A 26,923-nucleotide genomic window follows, 5' to 3' on the forward strand; every position below is an offset into this window, starting at 1 on the left:
GATAAAGAACTCAGCTCCTCTTGGTGCTGGCATTTCAAAGCATTCTCACCAGCCCATCTCTACAGTGTGCATTGTTTGATTAAGTAGTTAATTAAGGGGCAAGGAGAACCAATATACTGAATTGTCTGAAAAGGCATGTTGTCTTATAAACTGTATGTTGATATAAAATTTAACATTTGCACTGAAAAATGAAATTACTGAGAACACTTGGTGTGGCTGTTTGCCACACAAGAAGCGCTATCCTGCGTTGTCAACTATGCTGGTATATGTTTATGAAGATATTCATAAGCAGATTCTGAACCCTGCTACCAAACAATGGCATGCATGATTGTAAAAATAGAAGCCTGTCTGAGGTATACACTTGCTCACTACTGTTTTAATTAACCACATGCACACACATGTTGCTATATTTGTATAGAGGCACTTAAATTTGTAAGAATACTTCCACTTTAAACAGTTTAATGAAGGTCTCTTAAGTCAAAGCATATGTGAATACAAAGTTCATAGCAGTTTAATGTATAAATCTTATTTTTTTCTAAGACACTTAAATTTAGTACATTAGTTGGTAGTGTTGCTAAAATTAAAAAATACAAAAGGAAAATGCACTTAAATTTCTAACTGTATACTTTCCCAGCTTTTTACAACTGTAAAAAAATCTTATTTGTATACATATGCAACCTAGATTAGCATTCCAGGTTGTCCAGATATAAAAACCATGGAAGTACTTCTTTTAGCCTGTCTATACCTGATATCAACTAAAAAACCTCAACTGCACACTCCAGTGTTCTACCTGAATGTTGCAGCTGTTTAATGTGTATACTAACAGCTACTATGAACTGAGAGAGAACCAGTGTGACTGTACAAGCAGTGGATGCAATCCTGAGAAACCATGGGAATGTTTCCAGTCATTTTGATGAAGTGTGGATTGTTCCAGAAAACCCTTTAGAATAAGTGCATTATATATCATACAGAGAAAATTGTTCCAAATACCAAAATTAAACATTGATTTAATAAGTATTGCAAAAGTAACACACAACAAAATTAACATACGGCAATAATTTATTCTGAAATGTTCATTAGTTTCTGTTGAGACCTTTACCCATGTCTCATTAATAAAAGAGCAGCCATCTCACCTCAAATACCAGAATATACATCAAGTTACAGCATAGCAAAAATCCTACCTACTGTCAGATAAAATCTAGTTCAGGTAAAATAATTTTGTTCAAGGTTTACACATACACAGATTTCCTTTCTTTTCCAGAGCACAAACAAAAGGTAGATCATTACACCATAACTATCTATGCATATTATGTGACCACAGAAATGTTAAACATTTTTTTTTTCAGAAAATGAATAATCAGTTCTATCCATGCAGAAAAAACAGGCTTGTTCAGCAGAAACCATATTACTGTGAATTTCACAGCCACATGATTAATAATAAGGTTAGGTGGCTTCACAAATACTAAAACAGAGTATTTTTTTTTTGCATAAATAATACCAATTTCTCCCTGATGTAGTTTTAGTTATTTTGCAAATCTAAAAATGAGAGACAGTTATAGGATTCTTTTTTTAATCTGTTGTTCATCTTTCCTGAATACCTCCTCCAAAACAATTAAAGATATGGGATGTTAATTAAATATATGTAAAACATACTGTACAAATATAATCACTTTAGCAATTTTATTGCTAACCTATCAATCGAGAATCCCCCAAAAGCATTACCAGTGAAGACAAAGAATATCAAATATGGCTTCCAGAACAAGGACCCTCTACAAGAATCAACCTTATTTACAAAATAAAAAAAACACACCATCTTGTATAGTTCCATTTAAAAATTTCACATATACCATAATATATCAACATTTTTAGTTAAACAGAAGTCACCAAGTAGGATCCGGAATGGCGCTTAGGACTCTGAGCACCACTTGAATCTGCATTTTCAGTCTTTGAATCTCGTTTTTTTGTGCTATTATTGACTGGTGTTGGTATCTGTGATGGTCGTGTAGAACCATTATCTGCACTGCTTTTTCTGGGGCTTGGATTATAGTTGAAAGGAGTCACTCTTGCTGCAACGGCTCCACTGGGTGAACTGTGTTTGCTTGAGCTGCTGGAGCTGAATGGTGTACGTTCATTAATGATGCCTTCACTAGCCTCTGGAGCAGGGATAGGATTGCCTAGCACAGGTTTTGTTTCAGTTCCTTTCCTGTCTGGACAATCCGTTTGAATGAATGAGTTTAGGTGGTTTTCTAAACCTATGGTACAAATAGGGACATTTCCATTTCCTGTATTTTGCTTTCCATTAAGATCTTTTGATTCTTTACTATTCATGTTCCCTTTTTCAGAAACGCTGTCAATAATGGGGGGAGTGTTTCCTGTGGGAGATTTTCCAGATCTAGGATTATTAATAGGGCAGTCCTCAATCCTCACCCACACATCCTCTGTTTTAGACACAGCAGGTGCCATTTGGTAAATTAAAACTTTTGAATCAGCACCATTGGTGGCACATGCTGAGATATTCTGAGGAGGACTAGTCATTATCTGAGGAATTTCATTTTCCTTTATCTTTCTCCAAGTACCTTTTGCTGGTGCTTGACTCTCTTTAGACTGCTTGAGTCCAGAAAAAGAGCTTATATGTTGCTTTTCATCCTCACTTTTTGCCTTTTCACTGGATTCAGAAGAAGCTGAGAGAATTGAGGAAGAACTTCCAGTCCTTCGCCAAGTGCTTACACGAGGAAGTGATGAGGAATGTTTACTGTGCTCACGCTTCCATGTCCCAGATCTGTTAATTGGCAGTCTTGAAGGACTCTCAGAATGAGACCGAGATATGTCATGGCGTTTTGTAGGTCTTCCATCACTGTATTCCAAAGAAGGACTCAGGTTAGGAGGTAACTTTCGCCAGCCACCCATTTGGATTGTTGAATGAGTAGACAAAGACATATCAGAAAGTGAAGGACTTAAAACTGGGGTCTGTGTGTGGGATTGTGTGGGGGAGTCTGGTCTAGAAGGAGACAAAGATTCAAATGAAGCAGACTCCTCTAGTTTCCTTCTTAGAGTGGGACTTGGAGTTTCTTTAATAAAAGTTGACTGGCGCACTAAAACAGGCCTCTCTGATCTGTCTGATTCACTCCCACTGGATTTGGTTGATGACATTCTAGACAATTCAGCTTTTTTGTTAGATCCACTAACACCAGAAATTTGATTTAATCCTTTTGAGGCAGACTCACTTCTGGGAATACCGCTGGTACTTTTGGGCAACCCTGTTTGCTTTGCTATGGTTTGTTGACTCATTTGCCTGCCTGGTGATGTGTATGCCATTCTCCCTGAACCTGAAGACTTGGTAGAAGCTGTACTTGGAGATGACGTTCTTGGCAGCTGGGAGAATTTATTAGGAGGACTAATGCCATTTCTGCCAGGTGAAATTGAATTTCGGCCAGGAGACTGTAGAGGTCTGGATAATGGTTGCTGTTGTGGCCTAGAGGGTGTAGAATCTCTAGATCCTGACCGAGAAGGTCCTTTACTTGCTCCACCTTGTTGTGATGGCTGTTTGGATACAGGGCTTGGCTCAGATTTCACAGGTGGCTTCATTACTCTGGGAGAACTCTGGCTTTCATTAGGACTTTTGGAGGCTGCACTCTTTAGTTGTGGTCCTTTTTTAGAAACAGGACTTGTACTAGAAGAACTATTTCTAACTCCTGGAATATGAATCATTGTCCTACCTCGGGAGATTGAGGGCATGTTTGTTTGAAGTGGCTGTTTTAAATTACTTGTAAGTTCTGAATTGGAACGAGCTTTACCTGTAATCATACTTTTGTATACTTTCTTTCCTCCTTTGATACCCTTATTTTCAGATTCTACTTTCTTGGATTCCAATGTACTTTTCTCTCCAGGTTTAATAATTCTTGGACCCTTATTGCTAGTAAAAGGTTTTTCTTCTTGATCAGGTGTAAGATGAAAGGGTGACCCTAAGGAAATTCCAGATTTTAATGAAAGGATTGAATCAGAATCGGACGAGGCTTGTCTAGACAGTGATGCTGCAGCAGCTGCCTGGTGTAAACTGCTAACTATAGAATTTGCACCTTCTTGAATAGCTTTCCAATCAAAATTCTCTGAATCAGGTGAGAAACCATGCTCCGAATCAGGCCTTTGTATGTCTTTCAAGTCCAGTGTCAAGTCTTCTGCTAAAATGCCTCCCATGTTTCTACAGCTACCTTTTTCAGTGTCCCCCCTTGACCTTGAAGGCCTTTTCTTTTTAGGCATGGCAGAACTAATACATTCCTGCAAAAGATCATCTTCAGAATCAATACTAAGTGAACTGAGAGAACTGTTTCTTGAAAAACATACAGGAGTATCTTCAACATGAAATGATTTAGGGGCATAGCCAGATGTTTGTGGTCTGTTTGATTCTACCTGTACATCAGATGGTTCCATTTGTTCTATGGGCTCACGTTCTTTGTTGTTGTTATTTTCTTGATCAATATCACTAAGAGAACTCAAAGATGAATTACGAGAAAAACAAACAGGAGTATTTTCTATTGCAAAATTTTGCATTTTCTCATCTGTAGCTGCAGCTCTATCTGTAATATCTTTGGGTGACTGAGGGAAAGGGGTATGTTTTTGAACCAGAGCTTTAGATTGATTTCGCCCTGTTGGAGCATGTTTTTGGCAAGTTTGTGTTCTACTGCTTGACTGCTGGTTTGAAATGTGCTCTGTATTGGTGTTAGATTTAAGTTCACTTTCTTTCCCCTTTCTCAGTTCTGCCTTCTCCCTTGAAAGATCTACATCATCATCAAAGTCCAGAGAACTCAAGGAATCATTTCGTGAAAAACAATATGGAGTTCCCTCAATTGGAGTGTAGTGATGGGGAGAATCAAATGAAAAGCTTCCTCTTGAACGCTCTTCATTATTTGGAAGTTTATCATTATAGTCCCTTGAGCTATTTTTAAGGTTTTGTTTCTTTGTTTCTTTGTTGTCTGTGTGGGTCCTTTCATTATTAAAATTATTTTTTGACTCTGTGGTTTTTCGTAAACGTGCTCTATACTCATTGCTTTGGGGCATGGGCTTTACTGGTGAAGTTGGTTTCTTCTTCTCGACTTCTAGTTGATTTTTATTACTTATGGATGAGGATGTAGATGCTTGTTGAATTTGATCCATTATTTTTCTCACTCTGAATGGCTTGTGACTTTTCCCTTTTGGCATAGCAGAATTAATACACTCTGCAAGAATGTCATCACCTTCTTCTGTTTTCTCATCATCCAGCCCAACAACAGACCCAGTTGGATTTTTCCCTCTATGCTTATCATCAGTATTTCTGCCTTCTGTAGGAATGGTATCTCTTTTTTCAAACTCAGTGGATTCCATCCCTGTGCCAGCATTATCAGTATTAGCCAATTCATTTGGTGGTGATTCTATTGTAAGATCACTCAGAGATGTGGCTGTTGAGAAATTTATTGGTGTTCCCTCAACACAATATACACGTGGCATATCATCTCCATGTGTTAAGCTTACATGCTTTTGAGAATGTAATCTGCTTTGAGAAGGAAGAAGTTTATACACTGGCAGCTGGCTTGGTTTCCTGGCTACAGGTGGAGGTATTTTTGAAGCAGTTACCTGAGAAGGTTTTTTGGCTTTACGTGAAGATTTTGTTGGCATAGCAGAAATAATGCATTCTTCCAGTATTTCAATATCATCATCATCATCAGAATCATCCAGTATATCTTTTTCAGGTTCTATGGTCTTCTCTGTTGCCTTATCTTGATCAATCTTTGTATCATTTGACTGTTCAAGTTCTCCATCATTCCCAGGATCATCTTCATGTACAGGGGGCATTATTTTTAGCTCTACATCTTTCTGTATAAAAGGCTCATCAAGACTCAAAGCACTTAAGCTTGATGAACAAGAAAACCCATCAGGTGTGCTTTCTGTAGCAAAATGTAACAAAGTATCTGCATCCTGTAACACTTGCACTCTTTGAACAGCTGTACTAACAACTGTTTGCCTTGGCCCAGATTCTCTCTTTTCAGCGCTGGGCACTTTACTTTTGGTTACTTCTCTCTTTGCATGTGTTGTTTGTGCAGGGGGTGGAGTTTTGCTTCTGCTTGGTGGCATTGTTTGTCCTGGACTATCTGGAAGGTCACTTGGACTTATAATACCACTTACCATCCCACTGCAAGGCTCACTCTGAACAGAACTAGCAATTGAACGACTCTCAAAACTATCTAAGGAACTTACAGAGGTACACCTGCTAAACATGAGAGGAGTTTCTTGCACATAATGCTCCGGTGGACTCTTAGGAGTCTGAGCCCCACTTTTTGAAGGAGATTTGGCGCCTGAAGAAAACTCAACAGCTTTATGCCTAGCAGAGTCAGAAGGGGATAGATTAGAAGCCTGAAGTCTATTTGATTTTGTTCTGATGTGCTGAGATGCTGATGTTGTCTCATTTACTGTAGTAGCTGCAGACAAGCTCCCATTATTTTCTTTCATTCCCACCATCTTCATAGAGTTATCACCGTCTGCTACACGTGTGGCTTGATCACGTCCCGTTTCATCCTCAGCTGATGACAAAGATGACAGAGAACTACATCTAGAAAAACATATTGGAGTATCTTCAACACAATAGGTTTGTATTGTTTCCTGGTTGATGGAAGGTGCTTTGCAAGAAGCAGGCTTCTGACTGTGATTAGTTCTATTCTGAGCTGAATTTGGATGCAGCTGGTTATGTCTCTTTGGGCCAGCTGAAGTTGTCATATTCCCAGTGGCTGAAGAAATATGATCTGTTTTAGTGTTCTGTATTGCTGGGCTCTTTGAAAAAGATGGTTTCTGTGCAGAGGGAGGAACATCTGTTGAGTATTTGAGACTATAATCAATTGGCTGATCAACATGATGCTCCTCTTCATTGTATTTTATGCTGTAGTTAGTTGGATGATCTTCTTCCTCATGTTGTTCCTCCTCAGAATAACGTTCACTATAGTTGGTTGGCTTGTCATCCTCATAATCATCAACTTGGCATAAGGACTGGTTCACCTTTTGATTTATCCCATGTCTGCAGCTTACTCTGTTCTGTTCTGTACTGTTGGATTCTCTTGATCTGAAAGGTGAAACACACTCTTGCTGACCAAAAGATGATTGGTAACTTATGTGTTCATCATCACCACTTTCAGTGTATACAGGGAAAACTCCACTTTGACTTCTGGACTGTCTTTGCTCATTCTGTTTTATTTCCTCTTCTATTACATGTTTGGGTCTTGCCCACCTTTCATTTTGTGATGGGCTCTGTCTTCCAGAATTCAACTGCTCATCAGAATATTTTAGGCTATAATTTATTGGAGTGTCCAGCTCTCCATCATTGTCATCCATATGGTTAGCACTGTGTATTTTATGGGCTAAATCAGCTGGATACTGTCCATAACTACAAAATTTACTTTCATCATCTTCAGAATAAGATTCAATAGGCTTCATCTGTCCTCTTTTACCATAGCCATCACTGCTGCTGACACTGTTTAAACTATCATTAGAAGCTCTCTTGTACTCCACTTTTGCATAAGGCACAGGACAGGTCCTGTTTTCAGACTTAGGAAAGTTATAAGCATTTGTATGAGAATGGGCAGTAGATGTCCTCCTTAATGCATTCCTGTCTTCTGACAAACAGTGCATTTCAGCTACAGAACCACCGCTTCTCTCATCCTGTGTAATATGCATACTTACTTCTTCCATTACTTTGGAAATCTGGGCAGTAGCAGTAGAGATCTGCAGTCCTATTCGTTTAGAAGAGTTCCCAGAATTTTCTGTTGCTGAATGATAGCTGTTTAATCCCATTGCACGATCTCTATCCAAGCTCCGGTCCTTTTCAGATCGAGAACTCTCTGTATTTCCTCTGCTTGAGGAAGAAGAGCCAGGCAACACAGTAGTATTTAAATATGGTGAAAGCACAGTAATGTTACCCGCATTAAAATTTTCTGACCTGCAACCTCCATCATCATGTCGATTAGCATCCAAAACATATTCACTGTATAGATTTTGTTTATGTCTTTGCTTATTACGATGAGATGTTTTGGGACTTAAATTATCAATATTGTCAAAAGTCTCAGATAAATGTTGGGCATCTAACTCTGCTTCTAGTGCTTTCTGTTTCCTAACGTGAAGAGATGGCAAGCTTGAACCTGGAGACATGATGTTAGCATCTTTATATTTTGCAGGCCTGTTTGCCATTAGGTTCCTTAGAGCTGCAGCACTGCCCATGGCTATCATCTTGTGCTTTGAATGTATGAGATTTTTGAGCATGCTAACTGCTCCCATGTCCCATAATGCTTCCTGGTCCTTTGCATTCCGTGCAGAAAGGTTCCACAAGGTTCCACATGCATTGCTGACTATTGTTAAGCTGTGAGACTTCAAGTGATGTAGCAGAGTCTGCAAGCAGCTGTTCTCTCTCAGAATTTGCCTGGAATTAAAATGTGAACATAACAAATTAAGTATCACTTTTAACTAGATTTTTAAACACCTCAAATGTACCACCATTGTATTTTGGTGATAATATTACCCCATATAATATGTAAGAGTTGTTAATCAATTTACAATCCAGCGTTCCAAAGATGTGACAGTATCTCCATACAAATAGTGATTTTGAAAATGCTATTTCACTTTGGCTTGATTCAGATGATTCCCAACATATTCTCCCTCTAAGCCAGGGAGTTTTGGGAGCAAAAATTCTACTTTGTGAGCTACTGCCATTAAAGTTGTGAACTACTGCACAAAGTAGTGTGGTCTGGGGCCATTATTCTTGAGCTAAGACAAAAAATGTGTGAGCCGGAGCCTAAAAAAACTGAGCTAGCTCACACTAACTCAGCTTAGAGGGAACACTGTTCCCAACTATGACCTATTTTATATCAATCAAACCTTCCACTCTTTCATCCATGATCTCTATAGAGATCTGGCTGGTACTCTGGTGAAGAATTAAGAAACAAGGAAGGAAGTTTGCACTTGCACATTATTAAAACACACAGAAGATTAATTTGTGATTTATGATCCAACTTCAAACCATGGCTTCAGATTCTTGTTTGATGCATTTTAACTAATCATTGAGTTGCATCCACTAACTGGGTATCATTCAACAACTCCTCCTTCTGTCACAGACATGATCCCCAATGATGTTTCAGGGGGTTTCCTATATTCCAGGAGCAGCATTGTGCTCGGGTTGGGGAGGGGAGGCAAGAAGTTCTGCATTGCTGATGGAAATCCTTCCTGTTAGCAGAAATTATCACTGGATCCAACACATACTTTGTGGACTGGCCTAATCACAATAACCTTTATTGGTTTAACTGAACCATGTATGCTTGATCTGAGCCAACACCTTCCACAGACAATTCTCAGTCTTCAATGATTTGAGTAGTACTCTTTAAAAGAGCAGTACTCTTTAAAACACAGCAATGCAATGGCACAAAGATAACTTGATTCTTCAAAATCTTAACACTGATTATATTATTAGCCTAACTATCAAGGTTGGAAAACTGGGCTAAAGTGAACAAAATGAATTTTAACAGGGATAAATGTAAAGTTCTGCATTTAGGTAGGAAAAATCCAGTGCATCATTATATGATGGGGCAGACTTGTCTTGGCAGTAGTATGTGCAAAAAGGATCTAGGGGTCTTGCTGGACTGTACACTGAACTTAAGTCAGCAGTGTGAAGCAGTGGCTAAAAAGGCAAATTCAATTTTGTATCAACAGAATTATAGTATCCAGATCATGTGAAGTGATGGTATCATTTTATTCTGCTCTTGTTAGATCTCACCTAGAGTATTGTGTTTAGTTTTGGGCACCACAATTTAAGAAGGTTATAGACAAGCTGAAATGTGTCCAGAGGAGGGCAACGAAGATGATGAGGGGCCAGGAGACCAAGTTCTATGAGGAATGGTTGAAGGAGCTGGGTATGTTTAGCCTGGAGAAGACACGACTGAGAGGTGATATGATCACTATCTTTACTTTGGGGTATGGAGCAGGGGTCATTGGAGATGTATGTGCGTGGGGGAGGTATTGTGAATTTCCTGCATTGTGCAGGGGATGGATGAGGTACCTTCCAACTCTATTATTCTAATTTGCATACAATTTGCATAAGGTTTACTGAACATGTACCTAAGGAGCTTACCTGTGGTCCTCATTTGTAGCAATCAAGCTGGAAACATTACGCAGTATTCCTCCTCCACTTTCAATGATGGCTAAAGTATTTGTTTGGCTTCGGTAAGTCAAAGTGCCAACTAAAAAGGCAAGAGCACCATCTACAGCACATATGTCAGCTTTATTCTCAGTGCAATGTGCTGATAAATTCCATAAGGCACTCAATACACTTTTTAGGGTGGATTCCTGCAGAGAAAGCAAGGACAACACTGAATTAGAATCCCCGGGTAAGAAAAGGATCAGGCTTTTTTAAGCGATAACAATGAACAAAATTATTTTTATTTCACTAGTAAACTTGTAACAGCTCTGTTGACAGTTGCCTATTCTGAAAATGAAATGGGGTTGTTGAAAACTCTTGACTACTATAAAATAGAAACAGACTAATACAGTATGAATTGGAAAGTACATTATTCTGTTAGTAAACAGAATTTTTTTCTATATACAAAGATACAGAAAAATAAAGACACTACAAAATATGCCTTTCAAGATGCACCTTTTTAACTTCCAAAGCACACTCCATCAATGCTTTCACACTTCCAACCTCACGTAGAGTCTTCTTACTGTTCACATCTGCTCGCCAAGACAAATTCCTTAACACGCTTGCAATCACCTACAAGATTAATGAAGGAAGACCAGATAGAAAGAAGTCTGATTAGGGAAAATTGGTTTAAGTTAATGGGAAGCAGCAAATGGGAAAAATACAAATGAGTAGATATCCTACTAATAAGTAACATTTACCTGCTGTAAATCTTCACTGTCTGATTTTAGCTGGGCTACAAGAGCTCTCATGCAACCCTTCATAGAACATAATGTAGCCTATTTAAAAGAAAAGAAAGATGAGCATGATTTAGAAACCTTTATGACAGGAAGTTAAATGTTAATTTCCATGAGCAATCTTTTTTATTTTCAATCAAAAATCGTAACATATACTCATATATATTATACAATAAGGAAATGGAATAAAGCAGAACAACAGCGGATTGAGTTATTTGTGATCATTTTTAGATTTCCAGAACAGGCAATATAACTGAAATATGCCCTTTTATTCTATATATGCAACCTCTACCAAAAAAATTAACTAAACTTCCACTCTCCAATAAACTTTCACTATTTGATAAATGTATGTAAAATTAAAAGTGTAGCTATAGTACAGAATTTGTTAATTTAAATGACATAAGGAGATTAAAGAAACTGGCAAGACTTTTTAGAAAGTCAATTTTAGCAAGCATAATTTAAACTACCACAAATCAATCCTCATAATTACCAAGAATAACAGTATGCTTTGTAAAAAAATAAAAAACCAAAGCTAACAGACTAAATTCCTACTTTAAATTGAAGAATGGAACTGAAGCTTAGATATCAATTTCATGCTTTTATAGCAGACATACCTTTTATTGTTGTACAGTAGGGATGGAACTGGGAAAGCATCCCTGCACCAAATGCCAAAGCAAAGCCTGTCCGAACAGAACTGGTTCAGGGTCCCCCTAGTGATACATTGGCACCACCCTTGTCATGCCTGTGTCTTCTGGAAATGATGCAAATGCATCCCCCTCCCCTCCAGAATGCACATGTCATTTCTGGGTAGCATCAGGTGCTGAACCTAATGCACCTGCATTACCTGAAACATTGAAACTTGAAACTGAGTGTAGTTGCAAGACCGCCGTATGTCTTGAATGTTTTAAGTACATAACTATGTGAATGTTTAGATTTTAATTATGTAAATTATGGAATGTCTAATTTTTATGCATAATTTTATATTTTTATGTCAGTTTTTATATGTTGTAAGCTGCCCTGAGCCACCTGGCGGGAAAGGCGGGATATAAATATCAAATAAATAAATAAATAAAATAAAAACCTGGAAGTGATGCAAGCATGTCAGGCAATGCACACACATCACTTCCAAATGATACAGGCATGACAGGGGCAGTACCTGATGCTGTCCGGAAGCAACGCATGTGCATGGGGGGGGCAACACCCAAACTGAGCAGAACCTCAGTCCAGGGTTCACAAACCGGCCAAAGTTTGGACCGAACTTTGGCTCAGGTTCAGGTCTGTGTCATCCCTATTGTACAGAATGCATTAAGAAGAAGAAGAAGAAGAATTGCAGATTTATACCCCGCCCTTCTCCCTGAATCAGAGACTCAGAGCGGCTTACAATCTCCTATGTCTTCTCCCCCCACAACAGACACCCTGTGAGGTGGGTGGGGCTGAGAGGGCTCTCACAGCAGCTGCCCTTTCAAGGACAGCCTTTGCGATAGCTATGGCTAACCCAAGGCCATTCCAGCAGGTGCAAGTGGAGGAGTGGGAATCAAACCCGGTTCTCCCAGATAAGAGTCCGCACACTTAACCACTACACCAAACTGGCTCTCAAAGCTTTTTGCTATACTGTATCTATACTATATCTATCACTTCAGTCTAAAGTTAATACAAGCAAGCAAAATTATAAATTTCCAATTCTTAATATTAAAAACAAAATAAGCCTACCTTATTGGCTACATCTCCAAAAGTTAAATTTGTAAGAGCCATTCCAGCATATCGTCTTAATGTTACACTATAGTGGTCATTAGTGAGTCCATACATTTCACAATCCACCTGCAGTAATTCTGCAATGGCCTGTAAACCACCTATAGAAGAAGCATTTGAAGTAACTATTTTTAAACTAATATTTCTCCCCCAAAATGCCAGAGGTGATTTAAGTGAATAATTACAAAACTTTTTAAGTTTATTTAGAACTGGTCTCAAAGAACAAAAGGCATTATCAAGAAATAGAAGTAAGAATTCTAGAAAGAAAACTGAGCAATATGTTCCAAGTTGAATAAAACTTCATATCTACATACCTTGTGTGGCAGGATTTCCTTTGGGTTGGCCCTCTTTATGAAACTGGCAACCAGAGGTCAAAGCTTTTCAGCACTATTATGCATTCATATCGCTAACAGCTAACAGCTTAGGCTGAGAATTTAGGTCAGTAGTGGAAGTAGGTGAAAGTTGAAAGCTGTCTCAGGACAGAAAAAGCTTTATATGGTATGTGCAGGAAGCAAGATACTCGCCATCTGCAAGATGCAGCTGGAGACTAACGATGTATATGATAAGATGACAAAGAAACAGAGATAAGTGATAAAGTTTTCTGATGGAAACTCTTTAAAAACCCTGAGTTTTTGAGCAGAAGCTGCTGACTGCATGAAAGGCAGGGGACCTCTATGCTGGTTAAGCCCTGAAATTAACAAACCCTGAAATTAACAAACAGGACACTGTCTCTATGCTGGTCATGCCAAACAAATGGGTCTTGGGACTTAGATATTAAAGGAGAAAATGTAGACTAACCGGGTATTAGTCTAATAGGGTGTTGACTATAGAACTGTGCTTAACTATAGAACTGTGCTTAACTATAGAACTATGCTTGACTATAGGACTGAATTTTAACTATATAACTGTATGAGCAAATGTACTAATGCTATCTATTGCTTTGCTTTTGTGTGTGTGTGTGTTTAAGCTTCTGGTTCAGAGAAGCTTAGAGACTAATAAAGTTTATCTATATGGTTTTGAAACTTATTAGTGTGTATGTATTAGCCTTCTGAAAATTCTTTGGGTTTGGGTTACTGAAGGTACATTGAGATGTACACAAGTAATCCCGTGACACCTTGCATCTTCCAGTTTATGATAAAATATACTCCAAGTATTCAAAGCTGCCATATTTTTCCTTTGCACTATTCCCCCAGGAAGAGTACCTTCAAGCTTGACTAATGTGGTGTCTGATCACCATTGGAAGCTAGAAATGTTACTTTTGGCTGTCACAGTGCAATCCAAAGCATGTTTATTTTCAAGTAAGTCCCACTGAGCTCAATGGGTCTAACCACAGCATATGTTGTTTGGTTTGCAGCCTTGGATTACTGGTAGTCAGAAATATCCAAAGACAACATCTTCGTGAACAAACAGATCTCAAATAAAATAATCACATATATGTAATATTGCCACTAGTTTTTTTTTTCTAGGTAGCACGGCATATATATAATTATGCAGCCTCAGGCCAAGAGGCAAATGTCAATATATGTCCTGAAGTAAAGAGCAAAGAATTCAGCTCAGAATCAAAATATGAATTGGGATGGGAAATTATGGGATGGGCCCAAGCTAGCCCAATCTCATCAGATCTTGAAAACAAAGTAGGGTTGGTCCTAGTTTGAATTTGGATTGGAGACTACCAAGGAAAGCCAGGATTTGCTATGCAGAGGCAGAGAATGGCAAACTCACCTCTGTTCTTCTCTTGCCCTGAAAACCCCGTGATGCAATTTGATGGCACTTCCCACCAACATATGAGGAATTAACATATTGGTAACCATCATACTTTTTTAACTAACCTAGAATAATCAGAAGTAATTCTTATGAACTTGTACAATTCACTAACATTAATACCTTTTGAAAACTATTATTACCATTAATCATTGAAACCATTAAGCACTAAAAAGGCAGCAGGTGAGGGGGAATTCTACCTCATACCATTAAAATTGCAAATGCAAATATCATCTGACTGTTAGACTGTATCAGGGCTCTTTTTCTAGCAGGAGCTCCTCTGCATATTAGGCCACATACCCCTGATGTAGCCAATCCTCCAAGAGCTTAGAGGGCTCTTAGTACAAGGCCTACTGTAAGCTCCAGGAGGATTGGCTACATCAGGGGTATGTGGCCTAATATGCAGAGGAGCTCCTGCTAGAAAAAGAGCCCTGCACTGTATTAAAGGGAAACTAATCTACATAAAGTGATCTTCATTATGAACTTGGACTTTCTGCTCCAGTTTCTCAACCAGAGCAAAATACAAGACAAATGATTAGCCGTGATATATTAAAAATGGGCAAAAAGGCCCAATTCTAAATATGGCACTTTTGACACAGTATCTAGCCCACCAATTCTCTGGCCAATATTTTAAAGTACTGCTACCAAAACTCTCATGAGCACTATTCTAGAGTACCAGTTTGGTGTGGAAGCTGTCGTCCTTCAAGTATCACTGTCTAGTTCTTCTCTCTCTTCCATTTTCTATGCAACAGGTTGAGCTGGGGTGCTCTTACCATGGGTGTAAAACATATAGCCCATCCGCAGCTCTTATTTGGCTTGCAAGCAACTGATTACCTTTATTGCCAGATGACAGAGGCTGTTAATTATGTCCCTGTATAATACTGTTCCTGTGCTAATGAGTAACAGGCAGTGGAAATGGGAGGGTGGGTACCAGGGAGCTACTTAAAGGAAATACTGTAAGTGTTAATGTTTAAAGCATGTTTGTATTTTGAGTAAAAAAATAAAATCATTAGGTTTGCCTGTATCTTTTATAAAGTATTTATCTCTGGTACCTGGCATTACATTTATGGCACAAAAAGCTTTAGCCCAACAAAGTGGCATTTATGTCAGATTCAGCCCGTGTAACAAATGAGTTTGACACCTCTGAACTGCCTTTTCAGCTTTCTGCCTTTCCATGAAAATTCAGTGCCCCACAATTTCCATATTATAGAAAAGTTTTAATATACTTTTAAAAAGCATCCCTACTGTTTTCCAATGCAAGGAAGGAATTGGTCTCAGGAGGACCAGGATGCTTAAGTTTTTGATGACAGTTCCTCCAAAAAACTTTCAGATTGTGCATGTTTTCAGGGAAATGTATGATATTCACCAGTTTGTTTAAATTAAAACAGAATTATAGGGTCCACTTCATGTATCTGATATAAAAACTCGTATCACAATAAAGAAATCTGTTAAAGATTCCAACAGACTTATTTACAATAAATTAATGTGTCCAGAATGTATTTTCCACACTGTACACTATTTTCCACACTGTATTAGTAATATTCAAAAATTAATTTTGATCAATTCTTTTAGACTGTATTTTTTATACATCTTGTATTATATGTGCAGCTGTCAAATATTTAGTTTTTAAAAACACATTCAAGTTCTGTGTTCATGAAACTAAAAACCCCCACACAGTAGACATAGGCTACAGCAGTGACTTCCGTACCAGTATTTGTGAAAGATAAAAATGGAGAAAGGGCTAGCACAAGTTTCTTATGATCCTCACTGGGAAAAAAAGCTGGGTATAAATAAATGAATAAGAGAAAGTATAGTCAAGAAATTTTCAAACATCTACACCATTTTTGACACTTACATATGTTTTTGACTCTTAGAAAATGAGGCTATCGGGCCACTTCATCCAAACACAAAGTCAAACATGACAAGTGACTGCTTCATTATACTTTACAGCAATTTAATTGATTCCAGCTATGAGACACAAAACTTCTAGCAACTCTATGAACCAAGAGAGAAAAAGTAAGAGGGGCAATTTGCAATGTAATCCATTTTGGTCTTACCAAGTTCATTCATTGCATGCCTGTGCTCTTCATCAAATGAAAGCTTCATTAGGACACAAACTGCAGGGCAAATCTGATGATCAACTGGAGCTGGCACTGGGTCACAACAAGAAGATTATTGTTCATTTGGATTACTTAGGTACATTTAGAAGTCAGCCTTTAAAACTCTTGGATAACTTATGACAGAAATGTAAAAAACCATTCTAACTACTACACACATTGGCTTCTGTCCTACAATACGTTTCTGCTATTGGGAGGTGCAGGAGTACAACTTGTGGATGTAATTTTCACTGTATTGTCTGAAAACTGCTCTGGTTCTCATTGCTGGCAGAAAACCTAAGACCTAATTGGTAAAACAAGATTCTTAGACTGCACTTAATTAGATAGACATAGCAAATATATCATCCAAAAGATCTTCCTGCCCAGAAACTAGTACTTGGTAGGCTAACCTAGTGGGAAACTATTATTTTACTCAAAAATTGTACCAACACATGCATACTTTAGATTATTTCCATACATATCACATTAATTGATGGTTTGTTGTATGAAATGCTAAAAATGCATTTAGGTCACACACTTTATATAACTTATTTTGTTCCTTTGAAGATTAAATAAAATACAAAATCATATCAATAATATTTCATACAGCTTTTGCAATCTATCTGTAGCACTTTAAGGATCACTAACATACTTGGGTTTTTGTCCTGGTCCATGCCTTGATCATGTGCTTCCTGCCATTCCCAACATGTTTCACAATAAGCTCGGATTTGCTCTAGAAGATGGAGGACACGTATTTCTCGCCTGCCTCTTTTATCATCGGGTTGTGAATGAATGATATTATGTAGCGCTGCACTGGCCCTGGCACGGGCCTCCTTACTGCCCCGGGAGTTTCCCAACAAAACAGAGTCTTTGTCGTTGCCATGTAGAAGTTGGATGAGGAGGGGAAGACATCCAGACTGGCGCATGGCTATGCAACTGTCTTGCGAGCTTGACATTGCTAGCAAAGTTCGTGACATATCATCTTTATCATGAGTACCCAGCATTGATAACAATGAATACACCATTTCCACCTGTGGAAAGAATGAATGGTGTTTAAATTTGTTACTACATTATTTTTAAAAATCAAATGTAACTGAGGATATGTAAAGCACATGGCATTAGGAATATTTTGGTACCACTTTTAATAATTCTGAGACATACTGGGTTCTTAAATGGTCATTAATTTGTAACACTAAAACAACGCAAGAAATAAATTAGGAGAGTTCAAGATCTTCACCATTTTTAAGGCTAAGAGTATATCGATGTAAAAAGGCTGTGGTGATCGAGCCAACCATCTATCGCAGATGTATATACATCTATATTAATAATACTTTTAAAGTTGTTTGTGGAAGTTTCTTAATTGCTGCTGCAATTAAATATGCTCACACCCAAATATATCTTGGAACAATCAGAGTATCTTTATAATGGTGGCATAGAACACATTTGTTGAGACATTTTAAATGATTACTATGTTAGGTGGCCGGTCTAGGTTAAATGAATGCAAAGCCCAATAAACAGTAAACAAGAGTATAAAGTACGTCGATCCAATAGTTATTGATATAATAGCAAGAACTGTGCTTAAAATCTGAGGTCTAATAATTAAGCCATCAGTACACGAAACTTCAGATTTAATGCAGATCCAATTCAATACATATAGAAATGTTTAAGAACCACATTTTTTGGACATTATCCACATTCAGTCCCCATAAATGAATGGATACCTTTATCAAACATTATCAATGCCTAATCATTGTCCTTTAAGCAGTGTAGAGCTTTCCCCAAGGTCAGTAATCATGACCCTTATTATAATTCAACTAGTGTGGAACTCCATCCAGGTCTGATGAATGTGAAACTTCAATCCAGTCAATAATGTCACAATCCAACAGGTAAAGAACTGCAAAATTCCAATTCAGCAATTCAACAATGAGGTGCCAGATCTTCACCCATTTCAATACATAGAAGACTATTGTAGATTTATACCCCACCCTTCTCTCAGAGTGACTTACAATCTCCTATATCTTCTCCCCCCACAACAGACACCCTGTGAGGTGGGTGAGGCTGAGAGGGCTCTCACAGCAGCTGCCCTTTCAAGGACAACTCCTGCGATAGCAATGGCTAACCCAAGGCCATTCCAGCAGCTGTAAGTGGAGGAGTGGGGAATCAAACCCGGTTCTCCCAGGTAAGAGTCTGCACACTTAACCACTACACCAAACATAATATTTTTCAAATTCAAACAGATTTCAACATACCCTGTCAGCATAACAAATTCATTAGAAGCATAAAGAGCTCAAAAATCAGTATAGTAAACGAAGAACATCCAGCCTCACTCACTGAACTGAAATATTTCTATACTTGTTGAATTGTATCTGCGTTAAATAATGTTTTCTGAAATAGTGCCTTGTTAGAGCTCAGAATTTTAAGTGTAATCAATATCAATGACTATTGGATCCACATACTTTGTACTCTTAGGTTTGGTTCCAACACAGTTTTTCTTTTCCAGCTTGTTATTTAAAACATTTATTAGCTGCTTTTCCACCTTAGAGAACTCAAGGCAGCTTACAATGTAAATAAAATACCTAGAATAAAATCCATAAAAATATAATTAATCAAATACAGACAAGTCCTAAATAAATCCATCTTCAACTGCCTCCTAAAAATCAAAAGAAAGGAAGCCAGGTGAGCCTCATCAAGGAAGCTGTTCCATAATCATGGGGCTGCTACTGAAAAGGTCATCCCTTCTGTATCCACCAGATGAGCATCTTTGATTGACAGAAGGGCCTCTTCCTGTGATCTTAATTCCTAGGGAGGACATTTGGAAGAAAATGGTCCTTCAGATACCCCAGATCCAAGCCATGTAAGGCTTTAAAGATCAAAAACAACACCTTGAATTGGGCTCAAGAGTGGATCACTATCCAGTGAGAGTCAGTTTGGTGTAGTGGTTAAATGTGTGGACTGTAAATCTGGAAGAACTGGGTTTGATTCCTCACTCCTCCACATGCACCTGGTGCGTGATCTGAGGTCAGTCACAGTTCTTGAAAGAGCAGCTCTCAAAAGAGCTCTCTCAGCCCCCAGCTCCTTCACAGCGTGTCTGTTGTGGGGAGAGGAAGGGAGAGAATGTAAACTGCTCTGTGACTCCAAGTGAATGGAGGGGTATAAATCCAGTCTCTCCTTCATCTCCTTCACTATAGTTGCTGTAGGATTGGATTACAAGCTCCCAATAGCTGGGCCCGACCAGAAGTTTAGTCAAAGTATTCTTTACTAGCTGCAGTTTCTGAACACTCTTGGTGGTGGCTCAGTGGCAGAACATCTGCTTGGTAAGCAGGTCCCAGGTTCAATCCCAGGTTCAAGCCTGAGGTCTGCCTTAAATATAACCTAGAGAACCTCTGTCATGATTAAGTTTCAATTTGCTCAACCTCATCCAGCCTCTTATTGACTCCAAGCACTGGTTTGAAACATCAACAGCATCCTCAGAATTAGGTGGCAATGAAAAGTAGAACCGCAGAACCTCACAGGCCACGAGACAAGAAAGAATCTCCTAACACCACCTTCTGAGATTGACCTACTGGATAGATCTCAAACCATTATATAGGACTCAAACCACAGTGTCCCCCAGATTAAGATTAAAAAAGTATTGTATGTATAAAGCTAGATAAAAATTAATGTAACCAGTACTAAGCATGGAAAGGATCTTTAACATACTTGTATGTAGTCATAAACAGGGATTGGTATGAACCACAAAAATGAAGTTCAGTTCATGGATGAACCAAAAACTGAACCATTAACCCCACAAAAGCAGTTGGCTTGCATACAAACCAAACTGGGTTCTTGCTCAAAACAGCTAAGTTGCAGGGGCAGCCTGCTCAGTAACTCGGTTGTTTTGAACTCTAAACAGTTGAGCCATGGGAGTAGGCTGCTCCTGTGGTTCAGTTGTTTCTGATCTAACCAACTGAGCTGCAGGGAGCAAGCTGCCCCCCATGGCTCAGCAGTTTAAAAGGGCATGGCTGCCAAAGAAAGCCCCCTTAAACAGCTAAACCCCATGGAGCAGGCTGCTCCCACAGCTCAGAAATTTAAAGGGGAATTAGCACTGAGACACAAGTTATTTTGCTAATAAGCATAAATTTAATATTAAGCGGTAACATGATTTAAAAAAACCCCAGACAACTTGCAATGCTAAAGTGCGATCTTTTTCCTGGAGTATGCAACAGACTCTCTTCCCTTACCTTTTTGCAAAAATGCTTTGGAAAATTATTACTTTGGCTGCTTTCACACCTATTCTAGTATGGCTTCAACAGTGGGACTCTTTGGCCTGATCTTATTGCTTTGGCACCAAAGAATGAAAGTCAAACATTATCTGCAGACTAACACTTCAGACTGCATGTGAATTCTAATACTTGAAAGCTTCCATTATAAATAATTACTTACAAATGCAACATTAGCAAATCAGGGAGAAGTGCTAATCTTCTTTTCAAAAATATATGCTTATAGCTGTATTGCTCTTGCTTCAAAAATAGTTCACTGATATTAAGAACATGAATTCAATGGTCAAAATTCTACTTCAAAACTCTCCAAAGGTAGAATTCTACCAAGACTTCTGTTCTATGATTATTAGCAGACAAATATTTTTAGAATATGAGAAACATTTTTAGAATGTCAAGTGCCTCCAATGGACCAAGTCAGAGGCACACATTTCATAAATTCAAAATTGCATCACAATGACTATTTTTATACCCTATGAGAGACACTGCAAAGTTAACACTGCCAATTGTTCAACAGTGGTTAAGGAACTGCTACTGGACTGTGTTATTTCTTTGAAGCACTATGTGCATTTTGAAGCACTTCACACTGTTTAAAGGAGCTTTCTTGGGTGGCCAGCCAGCTGTTTTGTTCCATTATATGCCTAACTTTGACTTTCTTATGCCAGAGCCTGTGGTTAAGGAAGATGACTTCTTAAGGCCACCTTTGGCTGATAACAGTTAGGTCTAGTGGTGGTGCTGAATTTGCATTCCAGAGAGTGAGAAGGACTATGTAATCTTATCATTCAATCACAAGCATTTAGCCACTGAAAATATTCTGCCTACATTAGCCCTAGGAAGAAAAATTCCAAAATATATATTTTAGGTGTTAGCAATTGGCAGACTGTTGTCTGGGGATCATCATTTCAATTGCCATAGCAATCCTCACCCTACTGTGCTGTAAAATTTAGAATTCCAGTGAGTCTCACTTTACATTCTTCCAGTTGAAGTATAAAGGCTATGAATTAAATGGCTATTTTAAAGTCTAACTCTTAATACAGCAAATTCAGAATATTGAAACTTACAATTCCATGAAGCAATAAGGAGATACCGTTAACAATCTGCAGCAATTTTAGGTTACCTTTGTACCTAGGTGACTTGTCAGTCTTCGAGGGACAGAGTAACTGTTAGAACTCATAACACTGGATGTTTCATGGTCCACTCGAGCCACTGGACCCTACAAGTTAGTGACAAAATGGTTTAACTCAATATTATTTTCATTTCAGAATTTTCAGAATTTTACAGCTCCGTTATATTTACTATTACAATATTTAAAACAATCTGCAAGTTATGATTAAACTAAGATGACAAAGCAACACAATAAAATAAAAGCCATATTAACTACTGGATTATGGAAGAAAGCTATGAGTCACCTTTTGCCATTAAGAAATTCCTACCAATATTTCTAGAACAAAATCTGAGACCAGTGCACACAAAAACTTGTAGCCAGAATTAAACTTTGTTGGTCTTAAAGGTGACACTGGACTCAAACTTTGTTCTATCGCTTCAGACCAACAAGGCTGTCTACCAATACTACTGTTAAAGATACAAAGAAAACCGTACATAGGTGAAGTGAAAAAGGAAAGAGATGTTCCACTCTGGAAGAAAGGTTTCGTGTGATAATGTCGTGTGTGCCCATCAGCAAAGACTCTTAGCCTGATGGCATGTTTCTTCTTCAGCCTACCCAAGTGATATTCCTACGCATAACTTCAATGTTGATGCTCTTTCGTCCTACAAGTGTTGAGTGTAGCAATGTATCCAACGCATGTGTTCCCAGTGAAACTATATGTCCAATTGTGATGTTTGTAGGGTTGCTTGCCAAAAGGATTTTTTATTTAAACCCTTCAAGTTTACATGCCTCTAATCCCTTCCCTGCAGCTTTAATATTTATCCTGCCCTTCCTCCAAAGTTTGTAATTTGTGCTCCTGTCTAGAATTGAACAGTAGTTTGGAATCCACGCTAGTAGGCAGAAGTACAAAACAGTTTGGTTTGTCTGAACCAGACATTACTACAGAAGCCTTCAGTATTTGACCCATGCTATTTATTTATTTATTTATTTAAGATTTATATCCCGCCCTTCCCACAAGTGGCTCAGGGCGGCTTCCAATAGTAGATCCATCAAAATTACACATATAAAGGGATCCATATTTAAAACAGATAAAACAGATAAAACAGATAAAACCCTAGTTATTAATACACATAAATATTTCAGCTATATATAAAAGGAATCCAGCAAGTTACAATAAAATTCTCAAGCTAAGTATAGGCTAGCCGGAAGAGGGTCGTCTTACAGGCCCTGCGGAACTGAACAAGGTCCCGCAGGGCCCTCACCTCTTCCGGCAGCTGATTCCACCATGTAGGGGCCATAACAGAGAAAGCCCTTTCTCTGGTGCTAGGGGATTTGGGTGCAGCTACTCTAACAGCTCATTCTAAAGACTGTTTATTACATCTGGTTTACAGCATCTGAAGGCTCCCACTGCCTCTTGTATGGCTATCCTACAGGTGAATCATCACGAATCCCACAACCCAGATTTTGCTTGTTGTCAGCCTTTCCATTTGTCAGAAGAATATTAACTATACCAAATAATAAAAAACGTGCCATCTTCCACTTTTCATTCACCAGTGCACTTCTAAAGAATTCTACATGTAAACATTCTCAAGCTATTACTGCGAATCTCAACATATTGTAAGAATCTCTGGCTACGAGATGGTACAAATATAAATGAGGGAGGCTGCCTAGCTTCCAAGTAGAGTGAAAGTTTTATTCTCCTTCCACCTGGCTAATACTGAACTGCCTAATACACTGAAAGCATCCTCTTCCAATCCTCTTCTCCTGGAAAGACAGTCAGGACAAAAGCTTTTACAAGTGAACTTCAAAAACGCTTAATTTCCAGAATCTAAGTAAGCTCTATTCTGAGGAGAGCCAGTTTGGTGTAGTGGTTAAGTGTGCGGACTCTTATCTGGGAGAACTGGGTTTGATTCCCCACTGCTCCACTTGCACCTGCTGGAATGGCCTTGGGTCAGCCATAGCTCTGGCAGAGGTTGTCCTTGAAAGGGCAGCTGCTGTGAGAGCCCTCTCAGCCCCACCCACCTCACAGGGTGTCTGTTGTGGGGGAGGAAGATAAAGGAGATTGTGAGCCGCTCTGAGACTCTTTGGAGTGGAGGGCAGGATATAAATCCAATATCATCGTCGTCTTCTTCTTGACATCACAATCCTCTGGTATGCCTTTTACATTCCTACTACCTACTGTACCTGAATTAGAGAAACTCACATCTAATAGTGGAAGAATGAACACCTGCACAGCTGCTAGAACTGCATACTCCACCTCTGCTAGGAAACAGTTTGGCGGCAGCCATATAAAATGACAGGATATGACAGTGATGTGCTATAAAAGTTGCCCCTCATGTCTCTGGTCTTAACACTAAAGACTAAAGGAGAAGAGACATAAATGTACAGAACTGCACTTCCCTAGCCAAGAAAACCCAGGGCAAGACTATGAAAAGTGTTTATGGCACTCTTTCTGCCATCTGATGTCACAAGACAGAAAGAGCCATGTAGGAAACGGCCACAGTGTGCATTTTTCAGAACGAGAAAATTAAGTTTATAGGGAGGGAGGGAAGGAGGGAGGGAGGGAAGGAAGGAGCAATTTGTGACTTGTTTGCCCAGCTGCTGGGGAAGTGGAAGAGACACCCAGTGATGCAGTCTGCAACCTGAATGCTTGTCCAATGGTAGATGCTTTTCAGGCACTGTCTATTCAGGAACAACTCTTTTTATTTTTAATACTCCTGAATCACTTTTCTGCTATAGGCATTACTGATTCTGAATGAACAACAAATCACTACACTGTTTATTCCAGATGTTTCAAAACCGAATGTGAATTTTAGTTTCTATGCCTCAGATTTGAAGATTTATGTTCTGCCTACTATAAATATTTTGAACATACATTCAGTGTTTAAGAGCATCAGAATGCATATGTGCACAGAGAAGAAGTAACAGAAGATTGATATATATTTGACACAATAACCTCCCTGTATATAGGGCTGCTCTATATATGAAGAAATGCAAGCCAGCAATTCAAACTGAAGAAGAAAACAATGTATTAAACACAATTATGCAATTATGCAAAATGAGTTGACTCAGCCTTCCATCCTTCTGAGGTCAGTAAAATGAGTACCCAGCTTGCTGGGGGGAAAGTGTAAAAGACTGGGGAAGACAATGGCAAACCACCCCGTAAAAAGTCTGCCATGAAAATGTTGTGAAAGCAACGTCACGCCAGTCGGAAACGACTGGTGCTCGCACAGGGGACCTTTCCTTCCTTTTTTTTCCAACAACAGCATCAAAATGTAGTAAAATGGTTGACTGCTCTGATAAGGGCTCCCTCCCATCACAGTGCATATGTATATTTATCTTCATTCTTGTCTCGTATGCCATTATATCTGATTCAATATTATTTTCCATGAACGTACTGCAGAACTTTTTTCTTGTAAAAAAAAAAGTAAATTTCAATTGAGAAATATCCAAATTTCAACAGAGCACTGAGTATGAACAACAATGCAGTTGTGCAGAAAAGGAAAAGTCTGCCTCTTCACAAACACTGTCCATGGTAAGCACATCTTTAAATATAATGTTTGACCTTTTAAAAAAATGACTGGAAACTATGACTGTTTTAGGATTTTTGCACTCTGATAAATCCCCTTACTAGCACACAAGATGGATTGAAAATAGGCATTACTGATTCGGAATGAACAACAAATCACTACACTGTTTATTCCAGATGTTTCAAAACCGAATGTGAATTTTAGTTTCTATGCCTCAGATTTGAAGATTTATGTTCTGCCTACTATAAATATTTTGAACATACATTCAGTGTTTAAGAGCATCAGAATGCATATGTGCACAGAGAAGAAGTAACAGAAGATTGATATATATTTGACACAATAACCTCCCTGTATATAGGGCTGCTCTATATATGAAGAAATGCAAGCCAGCAATTCAAACTGAAGAAGAAAACAATGTATTAAACACAATTATGCAATTATGCAAAATGAGTTGACTCAGCCTTCCATCCTTCTGAGGTCAGTAAAATGAGTACCCAGCTTGCTGGGGGGAAAGTGTAAAAGACTGGGGAAGACAATGGCAAACCACCCCGTAAAAAGTCTGCCATGAAAATGTTGTGAAAGCAACGTCACGCCAGTCGGAAACGACTGGTGCTCGCACAGGGGACCTTTCCTTCCTTTTTTTTCCAACAACAGCATCAAAATGTAGTAAAATGGTTGACTGCTCTGATAAGGGCTCCCTCCCATCACAGTGCATATGTATATTTATCTTCATTCTTGTCTCGTATGCCATTATATCTGATTCAATATTATTTTCCATGAACGTACTGCAGAACTTTTTTCTTGTAAAAAAAAAAGTAAATTTCAATTGAGAAATATCCAAATTTCAACAGAGCACTGAGTATGAACAACAATGCAGTTGTGCAGAAAAGGAAAAGTCTGCCTCTTCACAAACACTGTCCATGGTAAGCACATCTTTAAATATAATGTTTGACCTTTTAAAAAAATGACTGGAAACTATGACTGTTTTAGGATTTTTGCACTCTGATAAATCCCCTTACTAGCACACAAGATGGATTGAAAATAGTTCCCAGAAATAAAATATCAGAGCCCGATCCATTAAACCTCCCCCCACCCTGGCCCTGCACAAAAAGGAAGTAATCCCCAGCTGTCTCACAGCCAGACAGACTGAATCACCCATATCTATAAAGCTAGAGAAGGGGAAAAAAAAGAGATTAATGCTTTAAGCACCATGTTTGATGGGGGAAATTCAAACTATTATAAACAAAAAAACAGATTCATTTTTCCTGAATTCCTACCAAATAAACTAATGTATTTTCCCCATCAAGCAGAGTTTCTCATCAACAACTCAGAATAAACACACAATTGTACAAGGTGTGTCACAGTTTACTTATAATACCATGCCTTTATGCCTCCAGATAAAAGAATCTGAGAAGTTTTTTTTTAAATATCAAAGCAGTATTTTCATAGAAGCCTTCATTAAAGCAGAACATCTAGCTCTTGTTCAGA

At 38.5% G+C, this 26,923-nt stretch overlaps 1 protein-coding gene across 6 annotated transcripts in view; it reads right to left on the minus strand.

Moving 5' to 3' along the window:
- Positions 1 to 984: 984 nt before the first annotated feature.
- The window catches only part of APC (APC regulator of WNT signaling pathway), a 113,057-nt gene continuing 87,118 nt past the window's right edge, over positions 985 to 26,923 (minus strand). For all 6 annotated transcript variants that reach the window (XM_060235601.1, XM_060235604.1, XM_060235602.1 and 3 more), the window contains 8 exons: positions 21,918 to 22,013; positions 17,197 to 17,575; positions 16,506 to 16,601; positions 12,649 to 12,788; positions 10,903 to 10,980; positions 10,658 to 10,774; positions 10,136 to 10,350; positions 985 to 8,434 (listed from right to left, as the gene is read on the minus strand). In XM_060235601.1, coding sequence (XP_060091584.1) covers positions 1,870 to 8,434; positions 10,136 to 10,350; positions 10,658 to 10,774; positions 10,903 to 10,980; positions 12,649 to 12,788; positions 16,506 to 16,601; positions 17,197 to 17,575; positions 21,918 to 22,013 — 7,686 coding nt within the window. In that variant the 3' untranslated portion in view covers positions 985 to 1,869. The remainder of the gene's footprint in view (positions 8,435 to 10,135; positions 10,351 to 10,657; positions 10,775 to 10,902; positions 10,981 to 12,648; positions 12,789 to 16,505; positions 16,602 to 17,196; positions 17,576 to 21,917; positions 22,014 to 26,923) is intronic.

This window comes from Heteronotia binoei, chromosome 4 (assembly GCF_032191835.1).
Source record: "Heteronotia binoei isolate CCM8104 ecotype False Entrance Well chromosome 4, APGP_CSIRO_Hbin_v1, whole genome shotgun sequence".
Classification (NCBI taxonomy): Eukaryota; Metazoa; Chordata; class Lepidosauria; order Squamata; family Gekkonidae; genus Heteronotia; species Heteronotia binoei.